Below are 18,317 nucleotides of genomic sequence, written 5' to 3'. Positions count from 1 at the left end.
AGCCAGCTACAGATACTATGCCTCTTTGTCCTGTACACATTTCAGCTTCACAAAAGGGATAGTTTCCAGAATGGTGTAGCAAAAGGAAAATGTGAATCTGGGGTCTGATACCTAACTTGTAAGAACACTGGCAGAAGAGGGATAGTAGAGTAAGGATAACAAAAGTTACACCCTGGAAAACCCAGGCTCTCTAAGCAGGAACAAGCAAATACACTGCAAAGGCCCAGTGCCTTAACACTTAGGATATTTAATTACTAAAGTGGGTTTTGAATCTGTCTGAGAAGACACTGCTGTTAGTGCTAACTATTGGAAATATCAAGAAATAATATTCCATTGTGCCATTAAACATTACGGACTTTAAATAATAGATTATTAGTTATATTGAAGGCTTTCATAATGAAAAGTTTCAAAACAGAAGTTGGGCATGGTGGTACCCATGTGTATTTCTAGTTAACTGTAGAGGTAGAGGCTGGGGAAGGGTGAATTTGAGACCAACCAGGACAAAGTAAGTGAGCTCTTACCTCAATAACAAACCAACCAACCAACTACCCTAAAACAGAATTTAAAAGAAATGGGCTGAGGTGGAGAGAGGGGAGGAGAGAGGAAGGTGACTCAAGCCTAGAGACTCTAGAGTCAGTCTCCAGTACCACACACACAAAAACAAATAAAAAAACGTATGCTCTCTTAAAATGTTCTATAATTAAGGTGATGGCTTCAGGGAATGCTGTTATTTATGTGCGTAAACAGCCTACTGAGGGTCTACTGGGTGGTATCTCCCACTACAAAATAGGGCCCCCTTCTCCCTTTGTCTTTGTGCTTGTAGTAGGGATTGAACTCAGGGCCTGTGTGTTATCCTTTAGCTTTTCCTCTGAAGGATGGCATTCTACCACTTGAGCCATACCTCTACTTCTGTGTTTTTTTATGCTTAAGTGGAGATGAGAGTCTTATGTACTTTGCTGCATGGGCTGGCTTTGAACTGTGATCCTTAGATCTCAGCCTCCTGAGTAGCTAGATTACAGATGTGAGCCCCTAGCACCCACCAGTCCTTTGCTTTTCATGGGGCTCACCACACAACTAGCCCATCAGCATGTAACACAAACAGTAACACCACAGCTCATAGGAGAAAAGCTGCAGGCTGAGCAAAGGCCTGGCTCCATTACTAATGAGCCAGGTGACCTTGTGAGTTATGTCCATGCTGCCTTTGTTCAACTACTAAAAGGAATGGTGGTGCCCATCCCTCAGTTGTAGTAAGGATGAAATGAGGTGTGTTAAAGGTATCAGGCAAGGGCAATAGAAACTCAGCAGTGGTTTCATAAAGGAGGCCGAGGGAGGCCTTTCTTCACTCTCCAGACTAAAGCTTTGCTTGTGTGACAGGGCAGGAGGGAAGGTGAACACAAGGTAAAGAAATGACCTAGTGCTCCCCACGTATCACCTAGCACCATTAGTTACACTGTGCTCTAAGTATTCCTTTCTTCCCTAGGTAGAAAGGGCAGAAACTTCATCATAAATTATTCTGGGAATCTCACAATGGCTTGCTCAGGGCTTTCCATACAAAATGCTTTCCAGAAATCTCAAGGTCCAATTAACCTCCTAAAAAGCACTTACTGCTTAGGGAAGAGCAAAAAGAAATCAAAAGATAGAAAAATAAAAATAAAAGAAAATAGTATCTGTAAACCATTCTTTTTTTTTTGTTTTTCTCCCCCACTAGTCCTAAGCCTTGAACTCAGGACTTCTTTGTGCTGAAGGCATAGCACTCTACTACTTGAGCCACAGTGCCACCTGTAGCCTTTTCTGAGTAGTTTATTGGAAATAAGAGTCTCATGGACTTTCCTGCCTGGGCGAGCATGGAGCTACGATCTTCAGATATCAGCCTCCTGTGTAGCTAGGATTACAGGTGTGAGCCACTGGAGTTGGGCTGTAAACTATTGTTCTTACATGCTTTTCAGTGTGATTTGAGGGAGCTTATTTGTTAGCAAATGAAAATACTGACAAGTGCTTTTGCTTCGATGTTAATACACTTCCTATGTTTTGTTTTAGAATAATAGTTACTTGTACTTTTTTTACTTGTACTTCTAATGTATGCAGAAGTGTAACAATTTAGGTAAAACACAAGATCCTGCTTCAATTTTTAAAAACTCTACAAAATATCTAAAAATCTAGAAGATGCTTAAGACAGACTAACTTTGCTAAAGGAAGCTAAGAAAGTCATAGAGTAGCATTATGTAAACTTCTGAAACAGATATTTAAAAGCATGGAGGAAAAAGCCACTCACTGAATCAGTATTAACAAAGCTATCCCCATAGTTTACAGAATGTAAACAAAGAATTCAGGTGACATGGAAAGCTGACTGGTAATTTAATTATCTTAAATACTAAAAACTGGCACTGGTGGCTTGTACTTCCTAGCTACTCAGGAGACTGAGACTTGCAGGATCCAGGTTCAAAGCTAAGAAATGTCCACCAGACTCTAACTCAAATTAACTAGAATGGAGGTGTGGCTCAAATGTTAGAGTCACAGCTGTGAGCAAGAAAGTTGAAAGCTAATGGCTCGTGTCTGTAATCCTAGCTACTCAGATTGAGATCTGAGGATCGAGGTTCAAAGCCATCCAAGCCAGAAAAGTCTGAGACTCTTATCTCTTGAAAAAGGCAGAAGGGTAGCTGTAGCTCAAGTAGTTAGAGTGCCAGCCTCAAGAGGAAAGACCCAAGGAAAAGTGTAAGTCCCCAAGTCCAAGCACCTGCACACACACACACACACACACACACACACACACACACACGCGCACGCATGCACACACAAAAAACACCACACCAAAAAAGAAAAAGAAAAAGAAAAGCGAAAGAAAGAAAAGCCGAGCAAGTGCATAAAGCCCTGAGTTAAAGCTTCCTGGTATGGGTACAAAAGCAAACACAAGACAACAAAAACAAATAACTTCAAGTGGATCTATTTTGAATCCATTTAAAAATCCAGGCTTGGGAGGTTGAGGGAGCGAAGGTAGAAGGGTGGGATGAATCAAAGAAAAAAAAAAGATAAAAAAAGATTCCGTAATAACTGGCTACTAGTAAAAGAAGGTAAAGAAGATTTAGACCACAGTCTCATGTAAATATTATTTCTAGTAAAAATTCAGTTTTCAGAACTGACAGGAGTTCCAAAGTTTTTGTTATCATTGGTTTTACTGCTTGCTTACTGCTTATTCCGTGGGGGGAGCTATTTTTCCTATTATTAGGATTCAGCATTTTAGTTTCTAGCGTGTGTGTGTGCGCGCGCGCGCGCGCGTGCAAGCCCGCGCATGTGCGCACAGGTACTGGAGCTTGATGTTTAGGCTTTGCACTAAGCTTTATTAGTCAAGACTGGTGCTCTAAAGCCACAGTTACACTCTGGCTTTTTGCTCGTTAACTGGAGATAGGAGTCTCTCATTTGTCTGCCCAGGCTGGCTTCAAACCACAATCCTCAAACCTCAGCTTCCTGAGTAGCTAGGATTATAGGTATGACCCACTGGCATCCGACTTTCTAGTGTTTTATAATTACAGATAATGTGCTGAATATTTTATACAAATATGTTCTCTTCTCTATCCCTAGTGCATCAATAAACAGATGAGGCTGGACATGCTATAATTTCTAAGAAGTGGAGGGTCTAGGTTTCCACATTTAAGCATAATCCTTAAGAGAATGTGGGACTTTGCCACCAGTATATCTTGAAAAAAAAAAAAAAGCCAGAATCTCCTTTTATGTTTTTTGAGAATCACTGAGGAGGAAAGTGCACTCTTTTACTGCAATGGTTTTCAAAGCCTGACAAGTGTAAAATGACCTGAAAATTCCAAACTGCAGACCCCAGGTTGCATGCTGATCTAATTCAGTGTGGCTGGACTGACTAGGTCAGCATTAGGAAATCCTTCCTTCCTAACCAGGTGCTTAGTGACTGACACTTATAATCCTATTCAGGAGTTCTACACCTGTAAAGATACTCAGGAGGCTGAGAACTGATGATCACAGTTCTAAGCCAGCCCCAGCCCAAATAGCAATGTCCATGAGACATGTATCTTCCATTAACCAGCAAAAAACTGGATGTGAAGCTGGGGCTCAAATGGCAGAGTGCCAGCTTTGAGAAAAGTTCAGACAGTGCGGAGGCCAAGAGATTAAGCCCCAGTACAGGCACACATTAAAAAAAAAAAATAAGGGGCTGGGGATGTAGCCTAGTGGCAAGAGTGCCTGCCTCGGATACACGAGGCCCTAGGTTCGATTCCCCAGCACCACGTATACAGAAAACGGCCAGAAGAGGCGCTGTGGCTCAAGTGGCAGAGTGCTAGCCTTGAGCGGGAAGAAGCCAGGGACAGTGCTCAGGCCCTGAGTCCAAGGCCCACGACTGGCCAAAAAAAAATAAAAATAAAAAATAAAAATCCGGGGCTGGGGATATGGCCTAGTGGCAAGAGTGCTTGCCTCATATACATGAGGGCCTGGGTTCAATTCCCCAGCACCACATATACAGAAAATGGCCAGAAGTGGCGCTGTGGCTCAAGTGGCAGAGTGCTAGCCTTGAGCAAAAAGAAGCCAGGGACAGTGCTCAGGCCCTGAGTCCAAGCCCCAGGACTGGCCAAAAAAAAAAGGAAAAAAAAAATCCTTCGTAGCCACTCATTGAACCCACTTCATTCTCCATATGTTAGTCTAATGGATATAGCACTGCGAATGTATTAGATACTTTCTGGGTTTGCTATGTGAGACCTGCATTTTAGTGTGAAAGCCATGATTAAGGTGTAAAACAATGGCATAGAATAATTCTCAATGAAACAGATTCTTTTGCTTCACGTTACCCTAGCTTGTCTAGCATAATCTACAAAAGGAAGAATTTAGAGTCTGCAGTGATTTATTGTATCTTTCTAAAAGGCAGTCTGGGGGCTGGGAATGTGACTTAGTGGTAGAGTGCTGGCATAGCATGCACAAAGCCTTGGGTTGGATTCTTCAGGACCACATGAACAGAAAAAAACAAAAGTGGTGCTGTGGCCAAAAGAAGCCAGGGACAGTGCTCAGGCCCTGAGTTCAAGACCCAGGACGGGTCAAAGGGCAGTCAAAGATTCATTAAATTTATAAAGAAATGTTTTCTTAAAGAAAACAAAGTGAAAACAAAATATGTAAGCTTTGAATGAAGCTCAAAACACAGTCTGAGTGTCTCTCAGCCAAAAAAGCTTGGAGCCAGAAATGCTTCAATTTGGATGTTTTTCAGGTTTTGAGATATTTTGCACATGAATAAAAGATAGTTTGGGGTATGGAATCCAAGTCCAAATATGAAATTTATTTAGGTTTCATATACATCCTATTCATATCAACGGAAAGTAACTTACATGGTGTTTTAAATAATTATGTGCATGAAATAAAGTTTCATGATGTGGAATTTTCTACCTATGGTAGGGTCAAATCGTCAAAGTTTCAGCTTTTGGATTAGGAATGCTCAATTGTAGAGCGCATAACTGTGCCAATATAAGTACAAAAGGCAAATTGAGTGTTCAACAATACATCATTTAGGAAGAGTTTGCCTGATAGTATAAATGAATGGAAACCCTGTTAAAAAAAAATCTCCAAAGAACTGCTTACATCCTAAGGCAAAAATGAAATCTACATCTTTCCTGTAATCTCCTTAAAAACAAAAACAAAAAAACTTTGAAATCTTTCGAGGAAGATTTAACGGAGGCTGAAGAAGACCTTAAGGAGAACCCCACAGCCTCTCCTTTCCCAATGTAAATGTGGAGGGAGGGAGGCTGAGACCCAAGGCAGCCAAAGAAGTCTCACCTGAGCAACTGACTCTTTCTCCAAATGAGCTCTTGATCCACAGGCAATGGCCATGTGATCCTAAGAAAAGAAGCAACAAAATATCTTTTTAGTATTAAGCATCACTTATAAGTACAATTGTTTTTAACATAATTGTGTCATGCTTAGACATATCACAAAAAACCAAAAAAATCTTTTTAAAGGGCTAAGTGTTTAGAAGCCTAACCATATATACTCAGACACTGAATTTAACCTGAGTAGGCAGGCTTATGGATAATGTAAATACTTTCAAGACTCTATCTTTAAATAGTATTCTTTTTTCTAATTAAGACTGCTATGCCAGGGAGAAGGGAAGGGAATGTGATAGAGGGAGAGAAATTGAATGGAATACAGTGTAAATATGTGTGGAGATATATAGTACAAGCCAATGAAGAAAAGAATACTATGCCATTGTCTTATAGAAAAAAAAAGTGATATGGGGGGAGTGTTATTTGCAAATGGTATATATACTTCTAAAATTCAAGACTGGCAGCTGAAAAATGATTATAAAAAAGCCCAAAAGTAAAAGGATGAGTGAAAAGAAAATAAGTATACTAAATAATAATTTAGTCTTCATATGGACTAACAATTGTAAATACAACATTTATAATACCATCAATGGCAAAGACAAGTCTAGAAATAAATCCTAAGAAAAATGTCAACATGTAGTAAGTCTGTTGATGTTAGAAGGATACAAGGACACTCCAAGGGCATGGATGAGAGTGTGTGATACACAGTAACATTAGAAAGTTAGTGCTCCTTCCATTAATCTGTGAACTTATGTCTTCATTCAGTCAGATTCCACAGTTACAGTTACGAATTAAAGAGTAAAAAACAATACAAGAAAATTAGGGGGCTGTGAATATGGCCTAGTGGTAAAGTGCTCACCTCGTATACATGAAGCCCTGGGTTCTATTCCTCAGCACCACATATATAGAAAAAGCTGGAAGTGGCGCTGTGGCTCAAGTGGTAGAATGCTAGCCTTGAGCAAAAAGAAGCTGGGGACAGTGCTCAGGCCCTGAGTTCAAGCTACAGGACTGGCAAAAACAAACAAAAAAGGAAAATGATAAGAGTGAGTAAGGACTGGTCCCAGAGGACGTAAAAACCTACTATATGTCCCACTATTCACAACTGTCAAGCTATGCAAACAGCCCCAGTGCCCTACAATAGATGAGTAGATCCAAAAAAATGTGGTACCTATACACGATGGAATTTACACTGCCATTAGAAAGAATATGTCATTTGTAGGGAAATGGATGGATCTAGAGCAGATCATGTTAAGTGAGGTAAGTCAAGCTTAGAGAGACTAGGGGCACATTTTTTCTCTCACATGCAGAAGCTAGATAAAAAATTACCCTGGGTGATAAATTATACAGGACTCCAGGCATTTATACGCAATGAGACCAAAGGAGGATACTCAAGGGGAGGAACACATGGGTGCAATGCCTATGTGCATTTGATCATACAAAATCTTATTTATCAAAATGAACTCCAGGGAATAGAAACAGGAAGTTTTTTCTTTGTTGCTGTTTTTGTTTTCTTTTTGTCTTATCTGTCTTTGAGTGGGTAAGGGGAGCACAGAAATGAAGGGAAAAAAGGGTGAACAAACGCAGCAGTGATATTCAATAGACACTACATTGAAAATGAACTATACAATTTGTGGGTGGGGATGGAGGAAAAAAAGAGAAAGCAAGGGAAAGGATGATATTGTCCAGAAATAAATGTACTCTTTATCTGACGTTACTGCAACCCCTTTGTATATCACCTTTATAATAAAATTTTTAAAAATTAAATAAAAAACCCTACTATAAAGCTTCAATAATCAAAACTAAGGGGGCTGGGGATATGGCCTAGTGGCAAGAGCGCTTGCCTCTTATACTTGAAGCCCTGGGTTCAATTCCCCAGCACCACATATACAGAAAATGGCCAGAAGTGGCGCTGTGACTCAAGTGGCAGAGTGCTAGCCTTGAGCAAAGAGAAGCCAGGGACAGTGCTCAGGCCCTGAGTCCAAGGCCCAGTACTGGCAAAAAAAAAAAAAAAAAAAAACTAAGGTAAGCTGGGGGCTCACACCTGTAATCCTAGCCACTTAGGAAGATGAAATCTGAGGATTTCTTTTTTTTAAATAATTTATTTATTAATTAAACAAATTTTTTTTGACAAGGTGTTGTGCAAAAGGGGTACAGTTACATAGTAGGGCAGTATGTACATTTCTTGTGCTATCTTACACCCTGTTTTTCTTTCCCTTCCCTAGGTCAGGTAGACATATATACAATACACAATGTACCAAGAACATATACAGTAGCCACGTGGCCTACACCAAAGAAAATTCGCCTAGGGCTTTAAATGTAATGTCTACAATAGACAATATATATGTTGACAATAGTCTTATACGTATGTACATACATAGCTTTTGAGCTATTGTGATCCACTGAGAGGTCAATTTTTGACCTTTAAATGTTGAGTAGTTGTTTGGTTTTAGTTACATAATGTAGGGCTCCTGACCCAAACCTGTGGGAAATACCGAAATCCGAGGATTTCTGTTCGAAGCCAGCCTGGCAAGACAATGGTGAGACTCTTATCCCCAATTAACTACTAAAAATGCCAAAAGTGGAATTGTGGCTCAAGTGGTAGAGCATTAGCCTTGAGCAAAAAAGTTCAGGGTTAGTGCCCAGGTCCTGAGTTCAAGCAATAGGCACAAAACCAAAAACAAGGTATAAGGTAGTGGGGCGTGGCAGTCATGCACCAAAGTAGCAAAGTGAAAAACACATACCAACCCTCCTTACAATATGATAAAAATATTTCTTTATTTTATTTTTGCCAGTACTAGGTCTTTAACTCCAGAGGCTGGGTGCTGTCCCTTAGCTTTTTTGCTCATGGCTAGCGTACCTACCATGAGAGACACAACACCACTTCCAGCTTTATAGTGGTTAACTGGAGATATCAGTCTCACAGACTAGCTCATGCTGATTTTAGACTGTGAATCTCATATCTTGACCTCCTCAATAGCTAAGATTACAGATGTGAGCCACCGGTATCTAGCTTATGATGACATTATGAATCAATGGGGAAAAGATGGACTTATAAATGGCCTGGGGCATCTTGGTAATAAAGCAAATAAAGTTGGTCTGGAGCTTTTAAAAAAAATTAATTGTAAAGGTGATGTAACTTACAGTTATATAAGATATTGAGTACCTTTCTTGTTGAACAGTGTTAGCTCCTCCCTCATTTTCTCCCACTTTCCCTCTTTCCCACTCCCTTCCCTCCCCATTTGTAAAGTTTACTTCCAACATAGTGTCTTGTGAGTATCACTGTTGCATTGGTTCGCCCTTTTAAAGTGAGTTCCAGGCTGGGCACTGGTATCTCATGCCTGTAATCCTAGCTACTCAGGAGGCTGAGATCTGAGGATCGCGTTTCGAAGACAGCCCCAATTTAACTACTCAAAAACCAGAAGTGGTGCTGTGGCTCAAGTGGTAGAGCGCTAGCCTTGAGCACAAAGAGGCACAAGGACAGTGCCCAGGCCCCAAGTTCATGCCCCACAACTGACAGACAAACAAAGTGAATGCCAGGAAAAGTTCCAGATACAGTGACCATTTAAGTAAATATTAGAAATCATTTCGTAAATGATCCGAAAGAAAGGAACAAATATACAACACATAGGACAAGACAGAGCAAGATGAACACCTGTATCCCCATCACCTGGGAGGCCCAGGTAGGAATAGCTCAAATGCACAAACTATCCGGGCTATGCACTGAGTTCCAGGCCCGACAACTGAGGGACAATATTGACAATTGATATTGCAGATAAAAGATTACCTTCTAAAATGCAGAGAGGGCTTTTACACACTGTTCTCAAAAGTACCCAATAATTCAATTTAGAAAGACCAATTCTCTGAACATGGAGTTCATAAAAGAGGAAATGAAAAGAGCTCTTAAACAACTGAACACCTTCATAATTAAACTTCTACCGACAGCAAGGCAAATAAACCCTATCAGTGCCTCCCACACTGCTTACACTTTCTATGGAAAACACTTATCAGAATTACACATACACTAACCTCAACCCTGCTGTCTCAACCACTTTCCTAGCAAATATAAATACTTGCATATGGATAAAGTGACTTTCATTCAAGGTTAATATTTCAGAAACTCATTTCTGTCCATCCAAAGGGCGTGGCTAAAAGATTTGAAAGAAGGAAGAATCAGTAAGGTTCAATTTCCTATTACACTGTTATATATGGTGCATTATAACTGTAACTCGTGATTTTGTTTCTTTTGGCGGTACTAGGGTTTAAACTTTGCGATACTAGGGTTTGAACTTAAGGCCTTGGGATTACTTCTTGGCTAGCTTGCTTATGTACTTTAGTGCTCTATCAATTGGACCAGGTGTCTTTCCAGCCTTGCTTTTGGCTGGTTATTTTGAACATGAACTTTAGATAATTTGTCTGCCTTGGCTAGCCTCAAACTTCCATCCTCTGAGTATCAGTTTCCTAAGTAGCTGGGATTACAGGCAGAAGCACACAGTGCCCAGGGAAGAAACTGTATTTAAAGAAAACCATGCATTACACTTTGCCAGTTACAAGCAGACATTGTGTCATGGGATTTTACCCATTTCGATGTGTTTTCTCTCTTCATTTAAAACTACTAAAGCTGAAATTAAAAATACATGTTTTTGCCTTGAAGTTTCTAACATCCAGGCTCATTGTTTCTGAGCTTTTTATCAGTGAAGCAGAAAACAGAAACAAAACTTCATCTACCCATCACCTGGCTTCTACAATTATCAACACATGGCCACTCTCAAGTCAGGTAGGTTTCTAACCATCCAACTCAACCTGCAATTATTGGGACACAGACTCTACGCACCTTAGATTACAAATTAGTACATATGTCTACCAGAGTACTACTTTGTCTCAAAAACACAGTCTTTTCTTTGGATAATTGTCAGATTTTCAGTCTAATAGAAAGGACACACCCATGTGGGTCAAATCTAATTTGATGCCTGATTTTTTTGTTTGTTTATTTGTTTGTGTGTGTGGCTTGAACTCAGGCCCAAGTGTTCTCCCGGAGCTTTTTTTTTTTTTTTGGCCAGTCCTAGGCCGTGAACTCAGGGCCTGAGCACTGTCCCTGGCTTCTTTTTGCTCAAGGCTAGCACTCTGCCACTTGAGCCACAGCGCCACTTCTGGCCATTTTCTGTATATGTGGAATCTGTATATGAGGAATCGAACCCAGGGCCTCACGTATACGAGGGAAGCACTCTTGCTACTAGGCCATATTCCCAGCCCCCGGAGCTTTTTTTGATCAAGGCTTGAGCCAAAGTACTACTTTCAGATTTTATTTTTTTGGTACTTAATTGCAGATAAGGGACTCAAGAATATTTTCTGCTCAGGCTGGCTTCTAACTGCAATCCTCAGGTCTCAGCCTCTGGACTAGCTAGGATTTCAGGTATGAGCCACTGGTGCCCAGCTCTGCTGCCTGTTTTTCCATGAGAGAAAAACAAAGCTCTTTACTTAAACATTTAAAATTTACTTTGTTTTTCTGAAACAGGATTTTGCTTTGTAATCCAGGCTGACCTTGAACTCATTCAGCCTCAGCTCCTCAAGTGCTAGGATTACAGACTTGTCTCACACCTGGTCTATCTTTGTACATTTCTAAGGGTTAAAAATACAAAGAAAAAGAAGCCCTCTGCAGCAGAGACTATATGAGATCCAAAAAATCTAAAATCCTATTCTGATTGTTCCTAGAAAATGTTGCTATTCTTTGCTGAAAGTTCTTAAGTAGGTTTGCTGGCACTGAAGCTCAGCTCTATGGGCAGCTCCTGTGCTGAGCCCTATTTTCAATTATCCAGGGATGGCACCGGGACAGACAGATCCTGAATGCCTTGTTATGGACAGACCACCCTCTCTCTATCTTGAACAGATTGCCCTTTTACTCTTTCTCGTTAAGCGTGCACAATGAACCTAACAAGATGAACTGTAAACTATGACTTTATAAATCAAGAGGTCTCTGACTATGTGCTTAGGAGGCTGAGAAGTGAGGATCAAGGTTGGAAGCCGGCCTGGGCAGGAAAGACTGTTAGGCTCTTATCTCCAATTAACCATCAGAAAACTGGAAGCAGTGCTGTGGCTCAAAGTGGTAGAGCACTAACCGTGAGCGAAAAAGCCGAGGGACAGCACCTAGGACAAATCCAAGCCACATGACTGACCAAAGAGAACAATGACCTTAGTGGAAGGAATTGCAGGTGATGTTTTGTTGTGTGTGTTGTGTGTGAGGGGGGAATGAACTCAGGGCTTCACACTCAGCTTGCTTGCTCAGCTCACATAATACCACCTGTGCCGTGCCTCCAATTCCAGCATTTTGCTGGAATTTTAACTGGAGAAGCAATCTCCTGAACTTCTGTACCCTGGCTAGCCTCAAGCCTCAAGCATCCAGGTCTCAGCCTCCTGGGTAGCCGGGATTACAGGCATGAATCACATTGGTGCCTGGTCTGTAAGTGACTTTTCTAAGTTGACCATTCTAATCTGAATAATCGGATTAGAACATGTGACTTGGTTAGTGTAAGAGGAAATATAGGTAAGAAATAGTATTTTTGTGTGTGTGTGTGTGATAATAAAAAATGAAATCAGCTAAGAAAAGACACTAGAATTCACTGAAAATTCAGAGTACTATACTGGAAAGTTAAAATAGTGAGAGGAAGCGAACTACTGCCATCTAGTGGGTCAGATATGTAACTGTTAACAGGAATAGGAAGTTTATTTTGGAACTATTCCACTCAGTTTTTAAGGTTTAGAGGAATATGTCCCAGGCATATTATAAAGTTTGCGTTTAAGTGAATTGAGAAGGGGATAACTATTATCCTAAGGACTTGAATGCAAAAATGGATGCTTAATTGGAACAAACAGTTATACTTCCATTCCTCTGAGTTGCTTTTGCAGCTCAGAGAGAGTAAACACCTAGGTCCCAACTTTTTTTCTCCAGCATTGGAAAAAAAAATAAAAAAAGAAATCACCAGAACCAGTAGAAGAATTCCAATGAAGTCTGGGGTGCCAATGGTATGGTGCATGAAGAAATGGCAGTGTGCATTAGTAATCTAGTCAAACCCCTACACACTGATGCTTCTGTAGTGGAAAATCACTGGGTTTGTATAGACTTGGAGAACTACTGACCACCTGAAATAAAGAGGACACCTAGAAAACCACATTGGCTCTTTGAAGGGTGATGCATGACAGAGGGCAGCTCTGTTTGCTGCTATCCAAGGTACTTACTTGAATCTTTGCAAGCTCGGATGTATGTATTTGGCAAAAAGCTTTGGATTTGGATGAGTTCCCTTCTTTCTCTAAATAGCCCTGAGAAGGTGAGAATGGCATCTGTATTTTCTGTTTTTCTTCAATCTTGTTATGGCCTAAAGTTGTACTTGGTCTTTGGGATTTTATGTTTTATTTCTTTCATCTTAAAAAAGATGGAGGTGGGTGTGGCATTCCAGGCAGGGGGCCATTGGTGGCCCTGTCTCCAGGGCGGGGTCTGTTCCTTGAGTGGCATGCGAGGCCTCAATTGACCAAATGCACAGTCATCAGAGTGACTTGTGTGGCTCTCATGGGGTAGAATGGAGAGGAGTAGAGAGCTCTGAGGACAGAGCCCAGACCAAAAATCACAAAGACACCTTCCAGCCAGGTGCTCATAATCCTAGCAACTCAGAGGGTTGAGGTCTGAGGATCATGGTTCAAAGCCAGCTTAAGTAGGTAACTGTAAGAGACTCATCTCCAATTAGCCAGAAAAAAAAAAAAAAAGCCAGATGTAGAGCTGTGGTATAAGTGGTAGAGTAGCAGTTTTAAGTGAAAAAGCTAAGAAAGAGCATGAGCCCTGAGATCAAGATGAAGCACGAGCACCCTCCTCTCCCATCCCCCAACAAAATCCTCAAATAAACATACAAGATTCTGTGATTCAGTTTCATTCTACATTTTTACCTGTCATTCTCAGGCTATACTTTTCAACAAGAGCTGAGCCTTTAATTAAAGACTTCATCGAATATACATAATCAGTACAGCCCAAACAACTACAAAAGCAATACTTGCAAAACTGTTTGGTGTAAGTGAACTGAACACCTCATGGGGGAAAAGGGAAAGGGGGAAGAGGGAGGGGGGTATGAGGGACAAGGTAACAAACAGTACAAGAAATGTATCCAATGCCTAACATATGAAACTGTAACCTCTCTGTAAATCAGTTTGATAATAAAAATTTGAAAAAAAAATTACAGCCCAAATATTGTATATTCAACAGTCTAGTCACTCAGGAAATCAGTGAGTACGTGTATCATATGATTAATTTTTCTGTGTGAACACTGATCATTTTTGCAACAAAAAAATCCTGAATTTTTAAGTCCCAGGTAAAGTTGGTGTAAATTTCACTTTCAACACTTGTGTTCCAGCTATTTTTTTATTTTTTTGTGTGTGTGTGTTTTCTTTTTTTGGTACTGGGGATCGAACCCAGGACGTTACACTTGCTAGGCAAGCACTTTGCCACTGAGATACATCCCAGCCCTAGCTATTTTTTTTTGTCAGTGGTGGGGCTTGAACTTGAGGACTGGGCACTGTCCCTAACCTGTTTGATCAAGACCAGCACTATATCATTTTGAGCCATAGAGCCACTTCTGGTTTTCTTGTGGTTAACTGGAGGTAAGAGTCTCACTAGAACTTTCCTGCCTGGGCTGGCTTGGAACTGCAATCCTTAGATCTTGGCCTCGTGAGTAGCTAGGATTACAGGTGAGAGCCACCAGCATTCAGCCAATAGTAGAATTCTCTGTGTGTGTGTGCATTGGTCCTGGGGTTTGAATTTGGGGCAGAGGCACCATCTTTACTCAAGGCCAGCACTCTACCACTTGTGCCACAGCCCCACCTCTTTGTGCTCTTGACTGAATGTGATTTTACCATATTCTTTTCTCTGGGTGAACACTGACAACTTTTATGGCAAAACAACCCCTGAATTTTAAACTCCAAGGTGAAGTCTATGTAAATTCCACTTTGGTATATATTGGTGTTCATATTTTTTTTTTTAGCTAGTCCTGGGGCTTGGACTCAGGATCTGAATGCTGTCCCTGTCTTCTTTTTGGCTCACTTCAGCCACAGCTCCACTTCCGGCCATTTGTTTATGTGTGGTGCTGAGGAATTGAACCCAGGCTTCATGCATGCAAGGCAAGCATTCTACCACTAAGCCACACTCACAGCCCCTACATTGGTGTTCTTGACTAGATGTTATTTCACCATATTCTTGTACTCACAGGCCATGGCTGGAGATCATTTAATCCCTTTTCCAACTTCTCAACATCTGGAAACTTTGTGGCCCCATCAGCATCTGCCATAAGGATCTTTTCTCCTCGAGAACTGAATACGCCCTGCATTAAGGAATTTTAAGTTTAAAAAAAAGTGGCACAAAGTTATGATTAAATTTAGTGACAGTTTCAGTACAGAGTGTTGAGGTCAAGCTCTGGGTGCTGGGGTTACAGGTATGCTCTGTGCTGGCTCCGAATCTACCTCTGGATGGCTGTGTGACTTTAAGTAAGTTGTTTTACCTATTTGAGCCACATTTGCCTCATGTGTATAATCAAAACTATGGGACCTAACTCATGAGACAGGGTGGGATTATGTGTGACCGTTATGGCACAGTGGTTCATTTACTCTCCAGATTAAAATAAGCAATCAGGAAGTGAAAGCCTGGGTTCACCATGGCTGGAACTCATCTATGAAGTTGGCTACTTTTTCCTTGTGGCCTATACTCAAGAAATAATCTGGCTGGGAATATGTTCTAGTGGTAAAATTCTCATCTCATATACATGAAAAGCCCTGGGTTCAAATCCTCAGCACCACATATATACAGAAAAAGCCAGAAGTGGCACTGTGGCTCAAGTGGCAGAGTGCTAGCCTTGAGCAAAAAGAAGCCAGGGACAGTACTCAGGCCCTGAGTTCAAACTCCACAACTGACCAAAAAAAAAGAAAAAAGAAAAAGCACATAACCTTCCTTGGTAACTATACTGGAGACAAGCATGAGCAGATAATAGCATTAACATAAATATATTTTTACCAAGCCTTCTATTATGTGACAGCTAGGAGATGATGTTTAGATCTGACAAAACAAGTGAAGTTGCTAAGTTTGCAGTGCTCATATTTGACTGGCTGCCAACCATGCCCATTCATTATATAGATTGCAAAAGAAGCAACAGAAAATATCTCTAGACAAGAATGGAGAGCAAGGATTACCATCCTAACGGCGCCACCTTTCCCACGATTCTTCACCAGGGTTAGCACTCGGACTTTGTCACTTCCATATTTCTGACAGTATTTAAAAGCTACCTGTCAAATAATATCACAGTCAGAAGCAAATCCGTTTGGAAAATGGAGGTCAGAGATAATACTACTTATCCTGACTTGAATAGTACATCAAGAAGATATGCATATATATGTATGTATGTATACGGTAACCCCACATGTCACAATATATCCCCTAAATACAACTACCATGAGTCATTTAAAAACATAATGAACATAAACACATAATACATACAGGCACATCAATGTGTAATTAAAAATACATAATTAAAAGAATACATACATAATTAAAATACATAATGAACTCGCTTCCATGGGTGGTGATATGATTCTGTATTTTCTACCTACAGGCGAGTGTAAAAGCCCATGCATTCACCTTCGAAGTCCGGTCTTTACTGCCATCATCCACGACTAGCACCTCATATGTGAACGAAGGATCGCGTTTCTGCAAGAAACAAGTTGAAATACCATAGTTTGGTGTACTTGCCATCACGATGAATAAAAAAGTCATTTAAGCAAGTCATTTAGTATTGATGTATATACATGTCCATACATATATATGTGTATATATGCACATATACACATATATAGTACATAAACAGTGTACATAGTATAAACAGTGTACAAGTCACACAAAATAAACGCTAGGAACAGAAAGGTGAGCCACTGGAGCACACTGTCTAAACAAAATCTGTGCGTTCTCACTCTTGCCTGTGCCGCACCATGCTGGGAGAAGAGGCCAGGGCAGCTGTGGTGCTGAGACACCCTGGAGAGGCCACAATGCCCAAGGAAAAGTGCAGGAGGTGGAAGGTGGAGATAGAGTCCAACTGGGCTGTGCCATTTCTCAGGCAGCATGACCAGGGCCCCTCCGCATTCCTGGGCCATTTCTACCCACGTGGCCCATGGCAGACTCCCTGTAACAGCAGAGGCTGAAAGCCCACATGCAACAAGGTTCCATTCACTTCTCCTTTCTTTTTTTAAAATTTACATTTGAAGCCAATGGCTCAGGCCTGAAATCTAAGCTATAGATGTACATATATGTATACATAGATATGTATGTGCATAGATGTATAGTTCACATATAGTTCTTTCTAGAATCGATAATGGTGGCTGAGCTGGGTGCTGGTGGCTCACATCTGTAATCCGAGCTACTCAGGAGGCTGAGATGTGAGGATCATGACTCAAAGCCAGCCTGGGCAGAAAAGCCTGTGAGACTCATCTCCAATTAACGATCAGAAAATTGGAGGTGGTGCTATAGCTCAAAGTAGTAGAGTACTAACCTTGAGCAAAAAAGGTCAGGGGCAGTGCCCAGGCCCCGAGTTCAAGCCCAACAACCAGAAAAAAGGAAAAAAAATTTAAAAAAATGGTGGCCGTCTCTGGGAAAAGTTTAGACTGGTAGTTAAAATAACCTTTCCTTTATAGTATTATATTTTAATTTTCTTCAATTAGTTACATTTTTATTTTAGATTTTAACTTTGTTGTTTTGGGTTTTCTTTTTGTTAGTTGTGGGGCTTGAACTCAGGGCATGGGCACTGTCCCTGAGCCTCTTTGTGTTCAAGGCTAGTGTTCTACCATTTGAGCCACAGTGCCACTTCTGGTTTTTGAGTGGTTAATCAGAGATAAGAGTCTCATGGGGACTCTTCTGTCTCAGCTGACTTCAAACTGCGTTCCTCAGATCTCAGCCTCCATAGTAGCTAGGATTATAGGTGTGAGCCACTCGCACCAGCTAGATTTTAATTTTGTATCCATCAATCCATATAGAATTTAGGTGTACTTAACACTTAAGAATTTTAAGAAGCAATTTGAAATATGAACTCAAAAAATATAAAGATGTTAGAGCTGGAAACCTTACAAAAAAAAAAGAAACACCTCCTTTTTAAAAAGGCCGTAGAAGTAAAGCTGGCCTTGTGCTGTCATGCAGACTCTGTAGTTCCTGGTTTGTGCTGGTCACTCCAGGCTGGGTCTCCCCACTGGCGCACCGCTGACCTGCAGGGCAGCCCAGGGCCAGCTGGGCCTGCCTCTCATAGCATGTGTGGCTGGGCCTCCACCGCTGGGAGCCTGGTTTGATTTTCACTGGAGAAATCACAGGGGAAGAGAAAGCATGGTACCTGTCTCTTCTCCAAGTAGCCCATGGCTTCATCCATCATCACAGGCACTTGAAGAAAAAAACACATCAAAGATGGCTCAGCACACTCCATTTACATAGGA

General features: G+C 41.0%; 1 protein-coding gene across 1 annotated transcript in view; it reads right to left on the bottom strand.

Annotated features, from left to right (window-relative positions):
• Alg5 (ALG5 dolichyl-phosphate beta-glucosyltransferase) overlaps window positions 1-18,317 on the bottom strand; it is a 32,377-nt gene that overhangs the window by 9,030 nt on the left and 5,030 nt on the right. The window contains exons 3-7 of the mRNA XM_048341493.1: window positions 18,218-18,264; window positions 16,486-16,554; window positions 16,041-16,133; window positions 15,065-15,178; window positions 5,779-5,838 (exon numbers count right to left, since the gene is read on the bottom strand). Coding sequence (XP_048197450.1) covers window positions 5,779-5,838; window positions 15,065-15,178; window positions 16,041-16,133; window positions 16,486-16,554; window positions 18,218-18,264 — 383 coding nt within the window. The remainder of the gene's footprint in view (window positions 1-5,778; window positions 5,839-15,064; window positions 15,179-16,040; window positions 16,134-16,485; window positions 16,555-18,217; window positions 18,265-18,317) is intronic.

This window comes from Perognathus longimembris, chromosome 3 (assembly GCF_023159225.1).
Source record: "Perognathus longimembris pacificus isolate PPM17 chromosome 3, ASM2315922v1, whole genome shotgun sequence".
NCBI lineage: Eukaryota > Metazoa > Chordata > Mammalia > Rodentia > Heteromyidae > Perognathus > Perognathus longimembris.
This window is presented reverse-complemented; position numbering and strand designations above follow the sequence as displayed.